The 12242-nt window shown below is 49.3% G+C and overlaps 1 protein-coding gene and 1 long non-coding RNA gene across 3 annotated transcripts; one reads left to right on the plus strand and one right to left on the minus strand.

Annotated features, from left to right (window-relative positions):
* The first annotated feature begins 4712 nt into the window (after positions 1–4712).
* Positions 4713–6099, plus strand: LOC9650278 (gibberellin receptor GID1C). Its single transcript, XM_002968135.2, has one exon. The coding sequence runs from the start codon at positions 4845–4847 to the stop codon at positions 5826–5828; it is 984 nt and encodes a 327-aa protein (XP_002968181.1). The 5' UTR covers positions 4713–4844; the 3' UTR covers positions 5829–6099.
* A 2262-nt stretch (positions 6100–8361) lies between these two features.
* On the minus strand, positions 8362–9839 carry LOC112345852. 2 transcript variants are annotated; one of them, XR_002992196.1, is made up of 3 exons: positions 9027–9839; positions 8778–8840; positions 8362–8718 (listed from the first exon to the last, which is right to left on the minus strand). It is a non-coding gene; the product is annotated as an uncharacterized LOC112345852 (long non-coding RNA). The 2 variants fall into 2 exon arrangements; XR_002992195.1 differs by having other exon boundaries at positions 8778–9839.
* Between the last annotated feature and the right edge of the window lie 2403 nt (positions 9840–12242).

Here is a 12242-nt window from a genome sequence, read left to right on the forward strand (position 1 = left end):
GTCCCTTGGGCTTTATCCATTGCCCTCGCGACATCAAACACCACCTTCTGGTGTTCTAGAGTGTTCGGGTGTCCCAATGATGGCTTTCTTGACAATGAGTATTTCCTTTTATGACATTGACTTACTACATCGCAATATAAGCAACTTATCCCCCGTAAGGGTATATCCGACTTCCCTATACTAGAAGTCTTGGGTAGCTACCTTCTACCCGTTTAACCAGTTATTTTGCACCTCTTGCTTAGTTGCCTCATAGTTGTCAAGTCCTACAACTCATTGCTTGGTGCTTTCACACCTCCATCACTATCTGGGTCACCACACTCCAAATGCATGCTCTGCAGCTTAGGCTATGCCATTCCCATTTCCATTGGGATTCCTTTGGCAAGGGGTTCTCATGAACCCACCAACATAGCCTCAAGGTATCACACCTTGGCACATTTGGTGTCTCCACACCATCGGCTCCACGAGCCTACCTCTATGACATTTCCCTTCGTGTCTAAGTCTTTGCCAAGACCAACACCGCTCTTTCTCATGCCAACCATCTGTTAGCACTGCCCCATAAAGGTCACACACAACTTTATGTCAAAGTTGTTTTCTTCTGGGAACACCTTTCCCATAACTTTAGCATGGCACATTTTGCCATCGATGAGATACTCTCTGTTCTCATCCTTGGATCCTATGATCCCCCCCCATCCTTTGTGGGGTACAACGCACCTCAGTCCAAATGCTTCATTCAGTCCTTTTTAGGACCATCCCTTGACTCTACTTGAGTTATCTAGCAGTTTTGGACTTGGTTAATCCACCGACCCGTAAGGTCCTACTTGTGAGGCACTAGCTCACTGGAATACACATCTTGCATTCCGGTCCTACTCAAAAGGACTATTTTCACAAGTGTCACTCCGACACTTGATTTTGTTCACTGGGGGCAACCTTTGCCCCTTAGGACTACTTGTCCATGTGATGAGAATACCAACTCATCCACTTAATACACCCCCAACTCCTTGGGTTGTTCCAGCATTTATTAGAGGTAGCCCCGGCTACCATTTCAAGGACTTGAGTCCTCTTTCGTATTTGACCTTCCACGGTCATTACCTTTGGTCTCACATTCATGAGCACCAACCTCAACTATATGAGGATAATCTTGTGACTCCTTTATTTTTTTGGAGTCTCTATCTTTCCCGTGATCCCAACTTTAGTTGTTTACCACAACAACCTAAGCCAATTTCCTGAGACAAATGCTCATCCGGATCACATCCTCAACTCAATGAGGAAAACCTTGCACTGTTCCCAAGATCCCAAAGTCGTTCCATTATTGGCCCTTTTCTATCCACCACCTCGTCTACAAGTTCACACATGAACTGTAATGGAGAGCCATGTCTTCCAGACTTGCTACTCCTCAAGGATAGGCCCCCTCCTCGGACCTTCCGATGCCAACACTAGTGGTGATATACTTGAGCACCAATAAAAGTCGGACTAAGGAACAGCTCTGATACCAAGTTGTAAGCGACTAATTTTTCCATTCTACTTTAGTCACTTAACCACACCTTCGACCACTTGGAGGAGTTTCACTCACAACCTCCTTAAGTCCAATTCAGGACTTGGGACTTGCTAGCCCCAAGAATGGCATCCATGCCACTCAACGCTTGCACCTGGTCCAAGTGCTCCACTTGTCCGGTCCCAAGACCGACACCCAAAGGTACCACTGACATCTCGGCCCGTTACGCTAAGGCCATGCCCCTTCACCTTTGCTGCACTAGTGGTCCAATACCACTTGCATCACCATCCCGTCTCTCCAAGACTGGGCCATCTGTCCACGAGTGGTCATCCTAGATCCACTCCTTAGCATCCTTAGGATGCCCACAGACCGGGGGAATTGCCTTCCCCAAAGTCCCTTTGTTAGTTCCTACCAAGACCCTTTCTGCCCCTGGCCGTGTTTGCCAACACTGCCACTGGATCGAGGCCCACAGGCCCGACCACTAAGTCCCACGGTCCTCTGGGACTTCCTCACCACACGACTGTATCCTTGGTCACTACCCCAGAGGACTGCTCCTCTTCCTTTCCACAATCTAGGCCTTTGGGACAACATTTCGGAACACCGTGGCCTTACGCGAGCCACCTGGGTACTCTCCCCGCCTTTCGCCTTTAGGTGCTCTAGCCATGGGCTTAGAGCGAGGTTCCGTTGAGCCACGCCTGGTATCCAAGTAGGTAGTGCCATTCACACTTGGACTGGGAGCATCGGCCAGTCGATCTCCCGGGGGAACTAGAGCCGGCTCTTGAACACTTCACCAAGCTACCCCGCTTGTCGGTCCGTGTTCACTCTAGTCTTGGACTTCCCAGTGGGCAGCTCATCACCCAACACTGGGTCCGGCCTTCCTGGGCCAAACTGGCCTTTCCTGGCCAAACTGGCTCCACTGCAGTCCTCCCCCTACTATACTTTTGGAGCTCACCAAACCCCCCAGGGTCTGGGAGACGAACGCTTTGGGCTTTCACCCTCTCAGGCTCCGGACTCGGACTCGGACTCGGACTCGGACTCGGACTCGGACTCAGACTTGGACTCGGGTTCGGACTCGGACTCGGGCTCAGGCTCGGTCTCGGCCTCGGCCTCGGTCTCGGTCTCGGCCTCGGTCTCGGTCTCGGTCCCGATCTCGGTCTCGGTCTCGGTCTCGGTCCCGGTCTCGGTCTCGACTTCGGACTCCATCTCGGACTCCACCTCGGACTCCATCTCGGACTCCATCTCGGACTCCATCTCGGGTCCATCTCGGGTCCATCTCGGACTCCATCTCGGACTCCATCTCGGGTCCATCTCGGACTCCATCTCGGACTCCATTTTGGGTCCATCTCGGGTCCACCTCGGACTCCATCTCGGACTCCATCTCGGACTCCATCTCGGGTCCATCTCGGACTCCACTTCGGACTCCAGCTCGGGTCCATCTCGGGTCCACCTCGGACTCCATCTCGGACTCCACTTCGGACTCCAACTCGGGTCCATCTCGGGTCCACCTCGGACTCCACTTCGGACTCCATCTCGGACTCCACTTCGGACTCCAACTCGGGTCCATCTCGGGTCCACCTCGGACTCCACTTCGGACTCCATCTCGGACACTCCCACGTGTCATGTGTTGGTCCTTTTGGGTCCCTTTTTGGAGCCTCGCCTTTTGCTCGCTTCGTGCTCGTTCCTCGAGCACTTCGTTGGGAGTTCCACTCCCGCTCTTGACTTCTCAAGTCGGAGCTTTTGGTCCAAACGTGTTACGCTCGTTTGGCTCTCGCTTCGGCCACTACCATGTGGCGCCCTTCCGGCTCCACTTTGGGGCCTAGGGATTTTGTGTCTCACACTAACGTTCTTCTAAATCTCGGCCCGTCTACAAGAGAACCTTGATGGTCTTCCATTATTCCAAAAGGAGGGGATGATGTGAGGGTTAAGTGTACGGCTATGATGCTATAAACTAATATTAATGTAGTGGGATTTTGGTAGCTGTCAGATTGGTTTCAATCCGGACCACTCACTCTTGTATATAAGAGTGAGTGGTTTCACTCACTTTTGGGCTAATTAATATGCACATTCTCTGTATTCCCTTTCCATATTCCAAGCACTCACACTATAATTTAATAGAGTCTCTATAATACTATACTCATGAATGAAAAGTGGTAAGTTGTGTTCATTTGGTGTTGTAGTGTCTTCTCTTGGGATTCACCTTGAATCTAAGCTCACTATACTACTTGATGAGCTCCTCCACACCCGCCACCTGAAAGTTTGAAGAGATCCACGCACGCATTCCCCGGCCAAGCAAAAAGCTTGTTGAAGCCAGCACATGCCACAATCATCTTTCCCACTTCCACATTCTCAACAAGTTCATCATACTTCTCCTGATCAAAAGGACCACACTTTTCATTGAAAACAACATCAGACGTGCTCAGGTTATTGTCCACCAGCAATTCATACTCGCAACACCTAAAACTGAAAAACACCTCCCACTCGTGCACCAGCACCCGCGCATCAAACACCAGCCGCACCTACATGTCCAGCAACCCAACACCACCAAACAGGTAGAAACCAGCTCTTGCCGAAACTTTCGCAATCCCAGGATCTCACGCCCTCAGATCTCACAGGGTATGCTGGGCTTGGCCCTGATGTACTTGATTAGAGGCGGACTAAGCAACGGCATCTCCTGCTGCTGCTGCTGCTGGAGCTCTTCCTGGACTGCCTCTATCGATATCGGCCTCCTCTTGTAGCTGTCGACACAAAGGCGAATGTTGGTGTACGTGAGGTCCTCGTCCCAAATACCTTCGTAGCACAACTTGTCGTCGCTTAGGTACGACAGCCTCTCGTGGACAATGGTTCACTCACATTGGCCTGCTTGCAGGCATTGCTCCACACCCACTGGATCCTATGTTCTAACCTGCACAGAGGGAAGTCCGCAACGCTGTAGAAGCCCACATACTGCCAGTGCCTGTGACCCAGATTGTCCAGTACTAGACCCAAAATTGCAGACTCATCCAACTTTCTCCTGAGCTGTGCCGCCAAGTTTAGTTACAAAGATTAGTCGTTTTGATTAAGTATGGGTTCTCTTTTTCTTTTTTTCGTTGTTTTTTTTTCCTTAGTGTTATTTAAATTAAAGAGCCTTGGGTAAAAAGATTAATCTTACTAATTAACTTACAAAGCCCTAAGTAGAAAAGCTCAAACATTCTTAGAGAGCTTTTAATTTAGATTTTTTTTAATTATGTGTATATAGAAACGAAAAGGAAAGCTTTAGAATTTCCGCAAACCGACAAGTCACGCTCTTGGCCATTTCAACGATTTAAATGTGTGGTTGTGAGACCGGAAGGCCCACCCACCTAGCACGGAAAGAATGGGCGAGGAGGAGCGCAAGAGCTCCGGCAAGCAAATTGGAGGCTTTGTGTTTGCAGAGGATGGATCTTACGTGCGCGCTCCTCCACCAACAGGTCCTGCGGGGTTCTTTGCGGAGGTTCCAGCCAATCCCGCGTTCATTGACGGCGTGGCGAGCCGCGACGTGACTCTCGACAAGGATCGGGGACTTTGGGTGAGAGTTTTCCGTCCGGAAGAGCTGGGAAATCGCACGCTGCCCATCGTCATCTTCTACCACGGGGGAGGATTCATCTACATGAGCGCCGCGAATGCGATCTTTCACAGATTTTGCGAGGCCCTGTCCAGGAAGCTGGGAGCGATCGTGGTGTCTGTGAATTACCGCCTAGCTCCGGAGCACAGGCTCCCGGCGGCCTACGACGATGGCTACGACGCCCTCAACTGGGTCCGAGAGATCGCCAAGAGCAGTAGCGATCAAGACGCTTTCGCTCACGCGGATTTCTCGAAGATCTTCGTCATGGGCGACAGCGCCGGGGGAAATCTCGCAGCCCGCGTGGCATTGCGCGCTGCCCAGGATGGAATCCCGCTCGCCGGCCAGATCCTCCTCCAGCCCTTCTATGGAGGCACGTCCAGGACCGAGTCGGAGCTCAAGCTCGGGTCCTCCAATCCGATGATCACGCTCGACTCCAGCGATTTTTGCTGGCTGGCGACGCTCCCCGAGGGCGCGGCCGACCGCGATCATCCATTTTGCAACCCGATGGTGGAATTGCCGGGAGATCTCGAGAGATTGGGGGCCGGGGGACTGCCGAGAGCGCTGGTGGTGGTGGGCGGCAAGGATCTCCTCCACGATCGCCAGGTAGAGTTTGCAAAGATCTTGGAAGACGCTGGCAATGCCGTGAAGCTCATCGAGTATGAAAACGCTTCCCATGGATTCTACGCCGCGGGGGACGATAGCTGCCAGGAATACGTCCTTGTCTTGGACGAAATCGCTAGCTTCTTGCGAGAGTGACCCCTGGCTGACGGCTGTGAACCCGCGTTGAATAAAGTGGACTCTGTTGACTTACGGGTTCACTGGCGGTCAGAGCTCAGGGTACACAAGCTTTGGCAGCCATTCACGAGGATGGCATTTCTTCCTTTTGTCTTTGCGGTGTCATCAGGCAGCAATTTCTCATTCCACTGCGCATTCCCTTCCAACCAGCAGTGCTTGATTGGATGCAAAAGAACAATGGTTGTAGTGATCGATGTTCATCAAAGTTTATGAATCCAAACAACTTGCTAGATGTTTTTGAGTGTGCACAGCATGCCCAAGGGGAAACTGGGCTCAAAGAAGCTTCCACTCAAGATTTGCCTCGTGATGATCTGGCTTGCTGCTTCGTTGTAGTGAACTCCATCCCAATTGAGATAGGCGGATAGGATTCTTACAAGTCGTTGATGCCACCGTCTTCCCAGCCATCACTTTGCTCTGCCTGCATTGCACCTCAAAGTTGTAGTTGTAGTTCCCTCCAATCCCACAGCAGGCCTTTGTTGGCAGAATCCTTTGAAGTCAACGATGGTCAGAAACACGCCTATGTTCTTGCTTGAGGGTGAGGGAGTATTTTATGTCGTAAGTGTTGATGTAGATTATAGTGCTGCCTGGGAGCTGGCTACAAGGTTGCTCAATGCTTGAACAATCAAGACTAGCAAAACAGAATGACATCTCATCTCATTTCATTGTAGGGCTGCGTGACTTCGTTGAATTCGATGGGCTTGATCGTAGCTCACTTGGAGAAGTCTTTCCCCCTGCGTTGAGAGAGTTCCCTGGGACACCACGATTGATCGAGCGAGAGCAAAAATCACCGCAATATAGCTATCAATCTTGGAGAACGGAATGTGGCGAAACTGATTTGACAGAGATGTGGCCGTGGACGGGTGATGTGTCACCGCCGGTCACGGGCTCGAATCCGTCACCGCAGCAGCAGCAGCAAACTTGGTGGAGTGACGAAGATTGTGTGACATGGATTACTCATGTATTTGCAGATGTCCAGAACGGGAATTTGTAAATGTGATGAAAAACATGAGAACGACCGGTTTCAAACCCATTTGGGTTTGGAATTGTGTGCTGCAGACACTGGTTATGCATAGCCATACTGAGTACGCATGGGAATTTTTTCTGGCAATGAAAAAAAAAAGATCAAACAACATGGAACACAATCGTGACTACATTTTCCCAGGAAGGGCATTTCTACAAAGTTGCACAAGTTCAAGACAAAATGCCTGAGCTGAGGGGGGCATTTGCTCCATATCAATTCTGGACCAATTGTAAACTCGGGACATGTGCTCTATGCTTCTACAGCATTCTAGAGTGGGGAGCTAAGCGCATACTTAAAGCTGTACAGCAAGATCTTGTTACGATGTATGGAGTTTCTTATCCAAATGTGGTGGCCCTTGCTTCCCAACACCCCAACTGGTCACTTGAAGAATACTTTGCGAAAACCGGAATGCAAGATGTTAAAGGAGTTCACGAGATTCTCATCAATAGAAATTCTCCAGCAAACCAAGAGGAAGCCACAAAGGTTTTGGAGTTTCTCTATGGCCATTGGTCCACTGCAATTTGTGGGGAGAACCTAATCATGTTGAAAAGCCTACGATTCTACAGACTCTTGTTTGCTCATTGTGTGGAAGCTTTGGAAGGCACAAGTTCTTTTTTTTATAACATTAAACCAAAGCGCTAGGGCGGGAAAAGATGCACTTAAAGAGATTGAGCACTGGGAATCCCATGGTAAACTTCCAGACGAAGTTCGGGGATTGGCGGAGCCCTATTGCAAGATCTGTCTAGTGAACTTTTGCAGCTTCGCAGAAATGCCCTACCTGGGCAAATGCAGTCATGATTGTGTTCCATGTTGTTTGATCTCTTTTTTCATTGCCAGAAATAGCTCCCATGCGTACTTAGTATGGCTATGCATAACCAGTGTCTGCAGCACACAATTCCAAACCCAAATGGGTTTGAAACCGGTCGTTCTCATGTTTTTCATCACATTTTGCAGATTCCCGTTGTGGACATCTGCAAATACATGAGTAATCCATGTCACACAATCTTGGTCGCTCCACCAAGTTTGCTGCTGCTGCTGCGGTGACGATGGTGGGAGAGGAAGAGGAGGAAGAAACCTGTTGCTATGATCTCGTCCGCAATCCAAGCTCCGACACCGACATGGAGGAGACGGTGGGCTAGATCTGAGCGGCATAGGGGGGCTTCCTCGTCTAGCAAAGCATCTCCGGTCACGCAAGAAAGCTCCTGCCCCCTGCTGCATCAGATAGGATGGGAGTTGGCCTTGCCGAGAGAGACGGAGCTCGTCCAAGCTTGAGTAGTGCAGTGTGGAAGCATGCTTAGCGCCCATCTGGCCTTTGCATTGCTGAGAGCCCGCAACTTGCCAACCTGAGAAGCGCACTCTGGAGGGCGGAGCAAGAGAGATCTTGACGGGATGAGAGATCCGGCAACGTGGAACGCTCTTGCGGAAAATCAGACGCAGCATGGCATGAGCCCAGAAAAACTTGCAGATCTTCTCGACGAGCAAATGCCTCGAGTGCGTCGACTTGGCAAAGTAGGCGTTTTAGCAAAGGCGACAATGGGTTTCTCACTGACAAAGAGGGGCTTTTTTCGTGGTAACAAACCAACCTCAACCACGCGGTGACGATCGCATCACCAGCAAACGTTCTGCTGGTCTTTGCAGGATCAACATGTCCACCGTGTCGAGAAGGCTTCACGAAAGTTTCTTCGATCGACTACTTCATAGTGAGTGCTCACTCGCCTCCCCAGGTTTCTTCTCGCAGCTTCTCTCTGGCCAGCAACCGCTGCTTGCGTCTCCTGGACCGTGAATCTCACCTTGTTCTGTGCTCTGTCACGACGATCATATGCGTTGAGTCTGTACGAAGAGTGGCCGATGAGAAAAAGGCTTGAAACCAGAGAAAGAAAACTGGATACCTCTCTGCCGTGAACTTCGCTTGAATCAAGATGGGCGATGGATGGTTGCGAGTGCCCCTCGCGCTGCGCAAAAAATGACTAGCGTCAGTGAAGATGTTTGCTTTGTCTAGCCAAACCGATCGTTGGATTGCCATAAACAGCCAAGGCAGTGGTACTATCATGAATCACCACGCCACGGCTCGCGCGGATTCAATCAAAAGAATGCTAAGAACTTCCAAAATTTGGTCATCCAAAGAGAGACGAACTTACCGGACTTTCCATCGATGTCGTCAGAAGACGTAGTGAGCTTTTCGTGAGTTTCATCGTCCGTGGCGGTCGTATGGTCGCTGTGGAATCCATCTCTCTCTTCCGTGAGTAAATGCCCCGCGTCCACGCTGCTTGGGAGCTACGTCCTCAGCCTCCTCCTCTGCGGCTTCTCTCGCGTTTTCTCTGGAGTTGGAGCAACGCTTGGGAGTTGGATTGCACAAAGAAACTTGGGAGAATCGAGGAGGGAGCTGTGGTGGCTTTGATGAACTCCCAGGGATGTCGTGAGCGGCTTTCTCCCGCAAAGCAAACTTTCAAAGCTCCGCTATCCTTCCTCTTCGTCGCCTTCCTTTTCTATGGAGCATTGCTTCTTCTGCAAAGAAATTCCTGAGAACACTCATGCTACGTACGCGTTTAATCTGTGCCGGATGACAATGGCGGAGCTGCGCAGCGAACCGGCCTTAGCCCTGCCGCTCGTACAGCGGCCCGATTCGCGACCCGATTCGATTCGCTCTGCATCTCGTCCACAACGCCCTGCTCCTGAGATTTTAGGGTTCTTGAGAGAAGCGCCAAAAAAACATCTCAATGACGCCAAGCGATGGCAGCTCGATTCGATGCCTTCCAAGCGCTCCAAAGCGCAGTGGCGAGATTGACGCGGTGATGTGGGGGTAGAGCATCGTCTCCGCCGATTCCAGATGCCCATTCCGGGCGTAGGCCGCGAGCATCGCGTTTGAGCAGGAAAATCTAGAAACCCGGGGAGCTGGAATTGGATCATCGGTAGCTGCTGCTGCTGCTTGCGATGGCGCTGCTGGGGGGAGCCTTAAGAGCCCTAAACCTCAAGAAAGTGATGGTTACAAGGAAGGCGATTCGAACCGCGACGCGTTTGGAATTTTCGGGAGTGGGCCGGATTCGAGCCCGCGACTAGAGGTGACACGTCCATTCCATTCCGATATTGTAGTGATTTTTGCTCTTGCTCGATCAATCGTGATGTCCCAGGGAACTCTCTCAACCCAGGGGGAACGACTTCAGCTATGAACAGCTAAAGGCATACATTTTCCGGGCGGTGACTCTTTACTCTTTTGTGACAATGGCTTGCTCAAACAGGCTTTGAGCAGCCTCCGCAGCCTGCTCCCAAGCTACATCAACACTTACGACATCAAATATTCGCTCACACTCAAGGCTGCGAGCAATGGTAACACCACAAGAACATAGTCAGTCAACGTGTCTCTGACCAAAGTTGACTTTACAGGATTCCAGTTTGCCGCCAAGGCCTGCCTGTGGGATTGGAGGGAACTACAACTACAACTTTGAGGGGTGCAATGCAGACAGAGAAAAGTGATGGCTGGGAAGATGGTGGCGTCAACGACTTGTAGGAATCCATCTGCATATATCAATTGGGATGGAGTTTACTACACTGATGCAGCAAACTGGATCATCACGAGGCAAATCTTGAGTGGGAGCTCCTTTGAGCCCAATTTCCCCTTGGGCATGCTGTGCACACTCAAGAACATCTAATCATCTGTTTGGACTCATAAACTTTGACAAACATCAATCACTACAAGCATTGTTCTTTTGGATCCAATCCAGCACCCATCAAGCACTATTGGTTGGAAGGGACATTGAGCCAGTGTGCCATCTTTAGAGCACGTGGAATAACATGTGGTGATATAAGTTACTACAAAAAAAAAATAACTCAAAAACATTCAACTTTAGCCGAAATATGAATTGGCAACACTACATTTACTACCATGACACCAAGCTCGAAATATGTCACATGACTCTTACCTTGAAAACAGGGGTCACTCTCACAAGAAACTAGAGATTTCATCCAAGACAAGGACAGATTCCTGGTAGCTAGCATCCCCAACGGTGTAAAAGCCATGGGAAGCGTTTTCATACTCAATGAGCTTCACGGCATTGCCAGTGTCTTCGAAGATCTTTGCAAACTCTACCTAGAGATTGTGGAGGAGATCCTTGCCGCCCACCACCACTAGCGCTCTTGGCAGTTTCCCCTGGGCCCCCAATCTCATGAGATCTCCAGGCAATTCCAGCGTCATGTTGCAATATGGATGATCATGGTCAACTGCTCCCTCAGGGAGCGCTGCCAACCAGCAAAAATCTGTGATGCCTAGCGTGATCATCGGGTTGGAGGACCCGAGCCTAAGCTCCGACTCAGTCCTGGACCTGCCTCCATAAAAGGGCTGGCCAGTGAGGAGGATCTGGCCGGTGAGCGGGATTTCATCTTGGGTAGTGCGCAATGCCACACGGGCTGCAAGATTTCCCCCGGCACTGTCGCCCATGATCTTGGAAAATAATCGATTGTAAAACATCAAATTTAGAAACAAAGTGTGACTTAATAACCCACAAACTACCAATCAATTGACACTCAAGATAATATCATAATTTGGTTAACCATCACTTATAATATAAACTTCCCAAGTTGTAGAGTCAAATATACTGGGCTAAAGACTTTTGATCAACAAAAAGAATATGTAAAGGACAAACTACTAAACATTGAACTAAAAAGATTTTAGAGCTAAAATTTAATCTCTTTGGTGTCATAAATAGCTCTAGAGAAATTCCATACCATAAATTATAAAAGAGAATGAGAGAGAAATAACAAGACACTTCCTATTATCCATTAATAATACTACACTTCTTGTTCTTGTTATTTGTGCACATTATAGGAGCCATGATGTGTATAGACCCTTTGAAACTTTGGATACATCCAATAGTTTTCTGAATGGTTGACATGAAGTATTTTAGCATCATTATTGTCATCTTGAGATACAAATGGTTAACAACAATTCTTACACTCCACTATAATACATCCTCAAACCTAGTAGTCATAACATTATGGGCCACATCCACACTTACAGCCTCCTTCTTGACCACATCCACACCCATAGTCACAACCCCCATGATTGCCATAATGACCAACATCTCAAGGTTTTACAATTGAGGTGGAATCAACATCTATAAGGGCCATACAATCAACTAAGGGAGGATAAGAGTGTTATAGAATGAAAAGGTATAATATGAGAGCTTTCCTCCACATTATAAGAAATTATAATGGCATCATGAAGGGTGGTAGGGTGATGTCCTCTCACAAAAGCTCCAATAGAACTGCAAACATGATATTTTAATAAGATTTGAACATGTTAAAATCTATAGAAGTTAGTTGTAAGCCATAAATTTTCCTTTTGTAATTTGCTAATTTAC

The sequence above is a fragment of the Selaginella moellendorffii genome, unplaced genomic scaffold (assembly GCF_000143415.4).
Source record: "Selaginella moellendorffii unplaced genomic scaffold, v1.0 SELMOscaffold_10, whole genome shotgun sequence".
Lineage (NCBI taxonomy): Eukaryota > Viridiplantae > Streptophyta > Lycopodiopsida > Selaginellales > Selaginellaceae > Selaginella > Selaginella moellendorffii.

Bases quoted from the DNA above. Each gene is read 5' to 3' on its own strand.
- LOC9650278 (XM_002968135.2), top strand. From the start codon at position 4,845: ATGGGCGAGGAGGAGCGCAAGAGCTCCGGCAAGCAAATTGGAGGCTTT.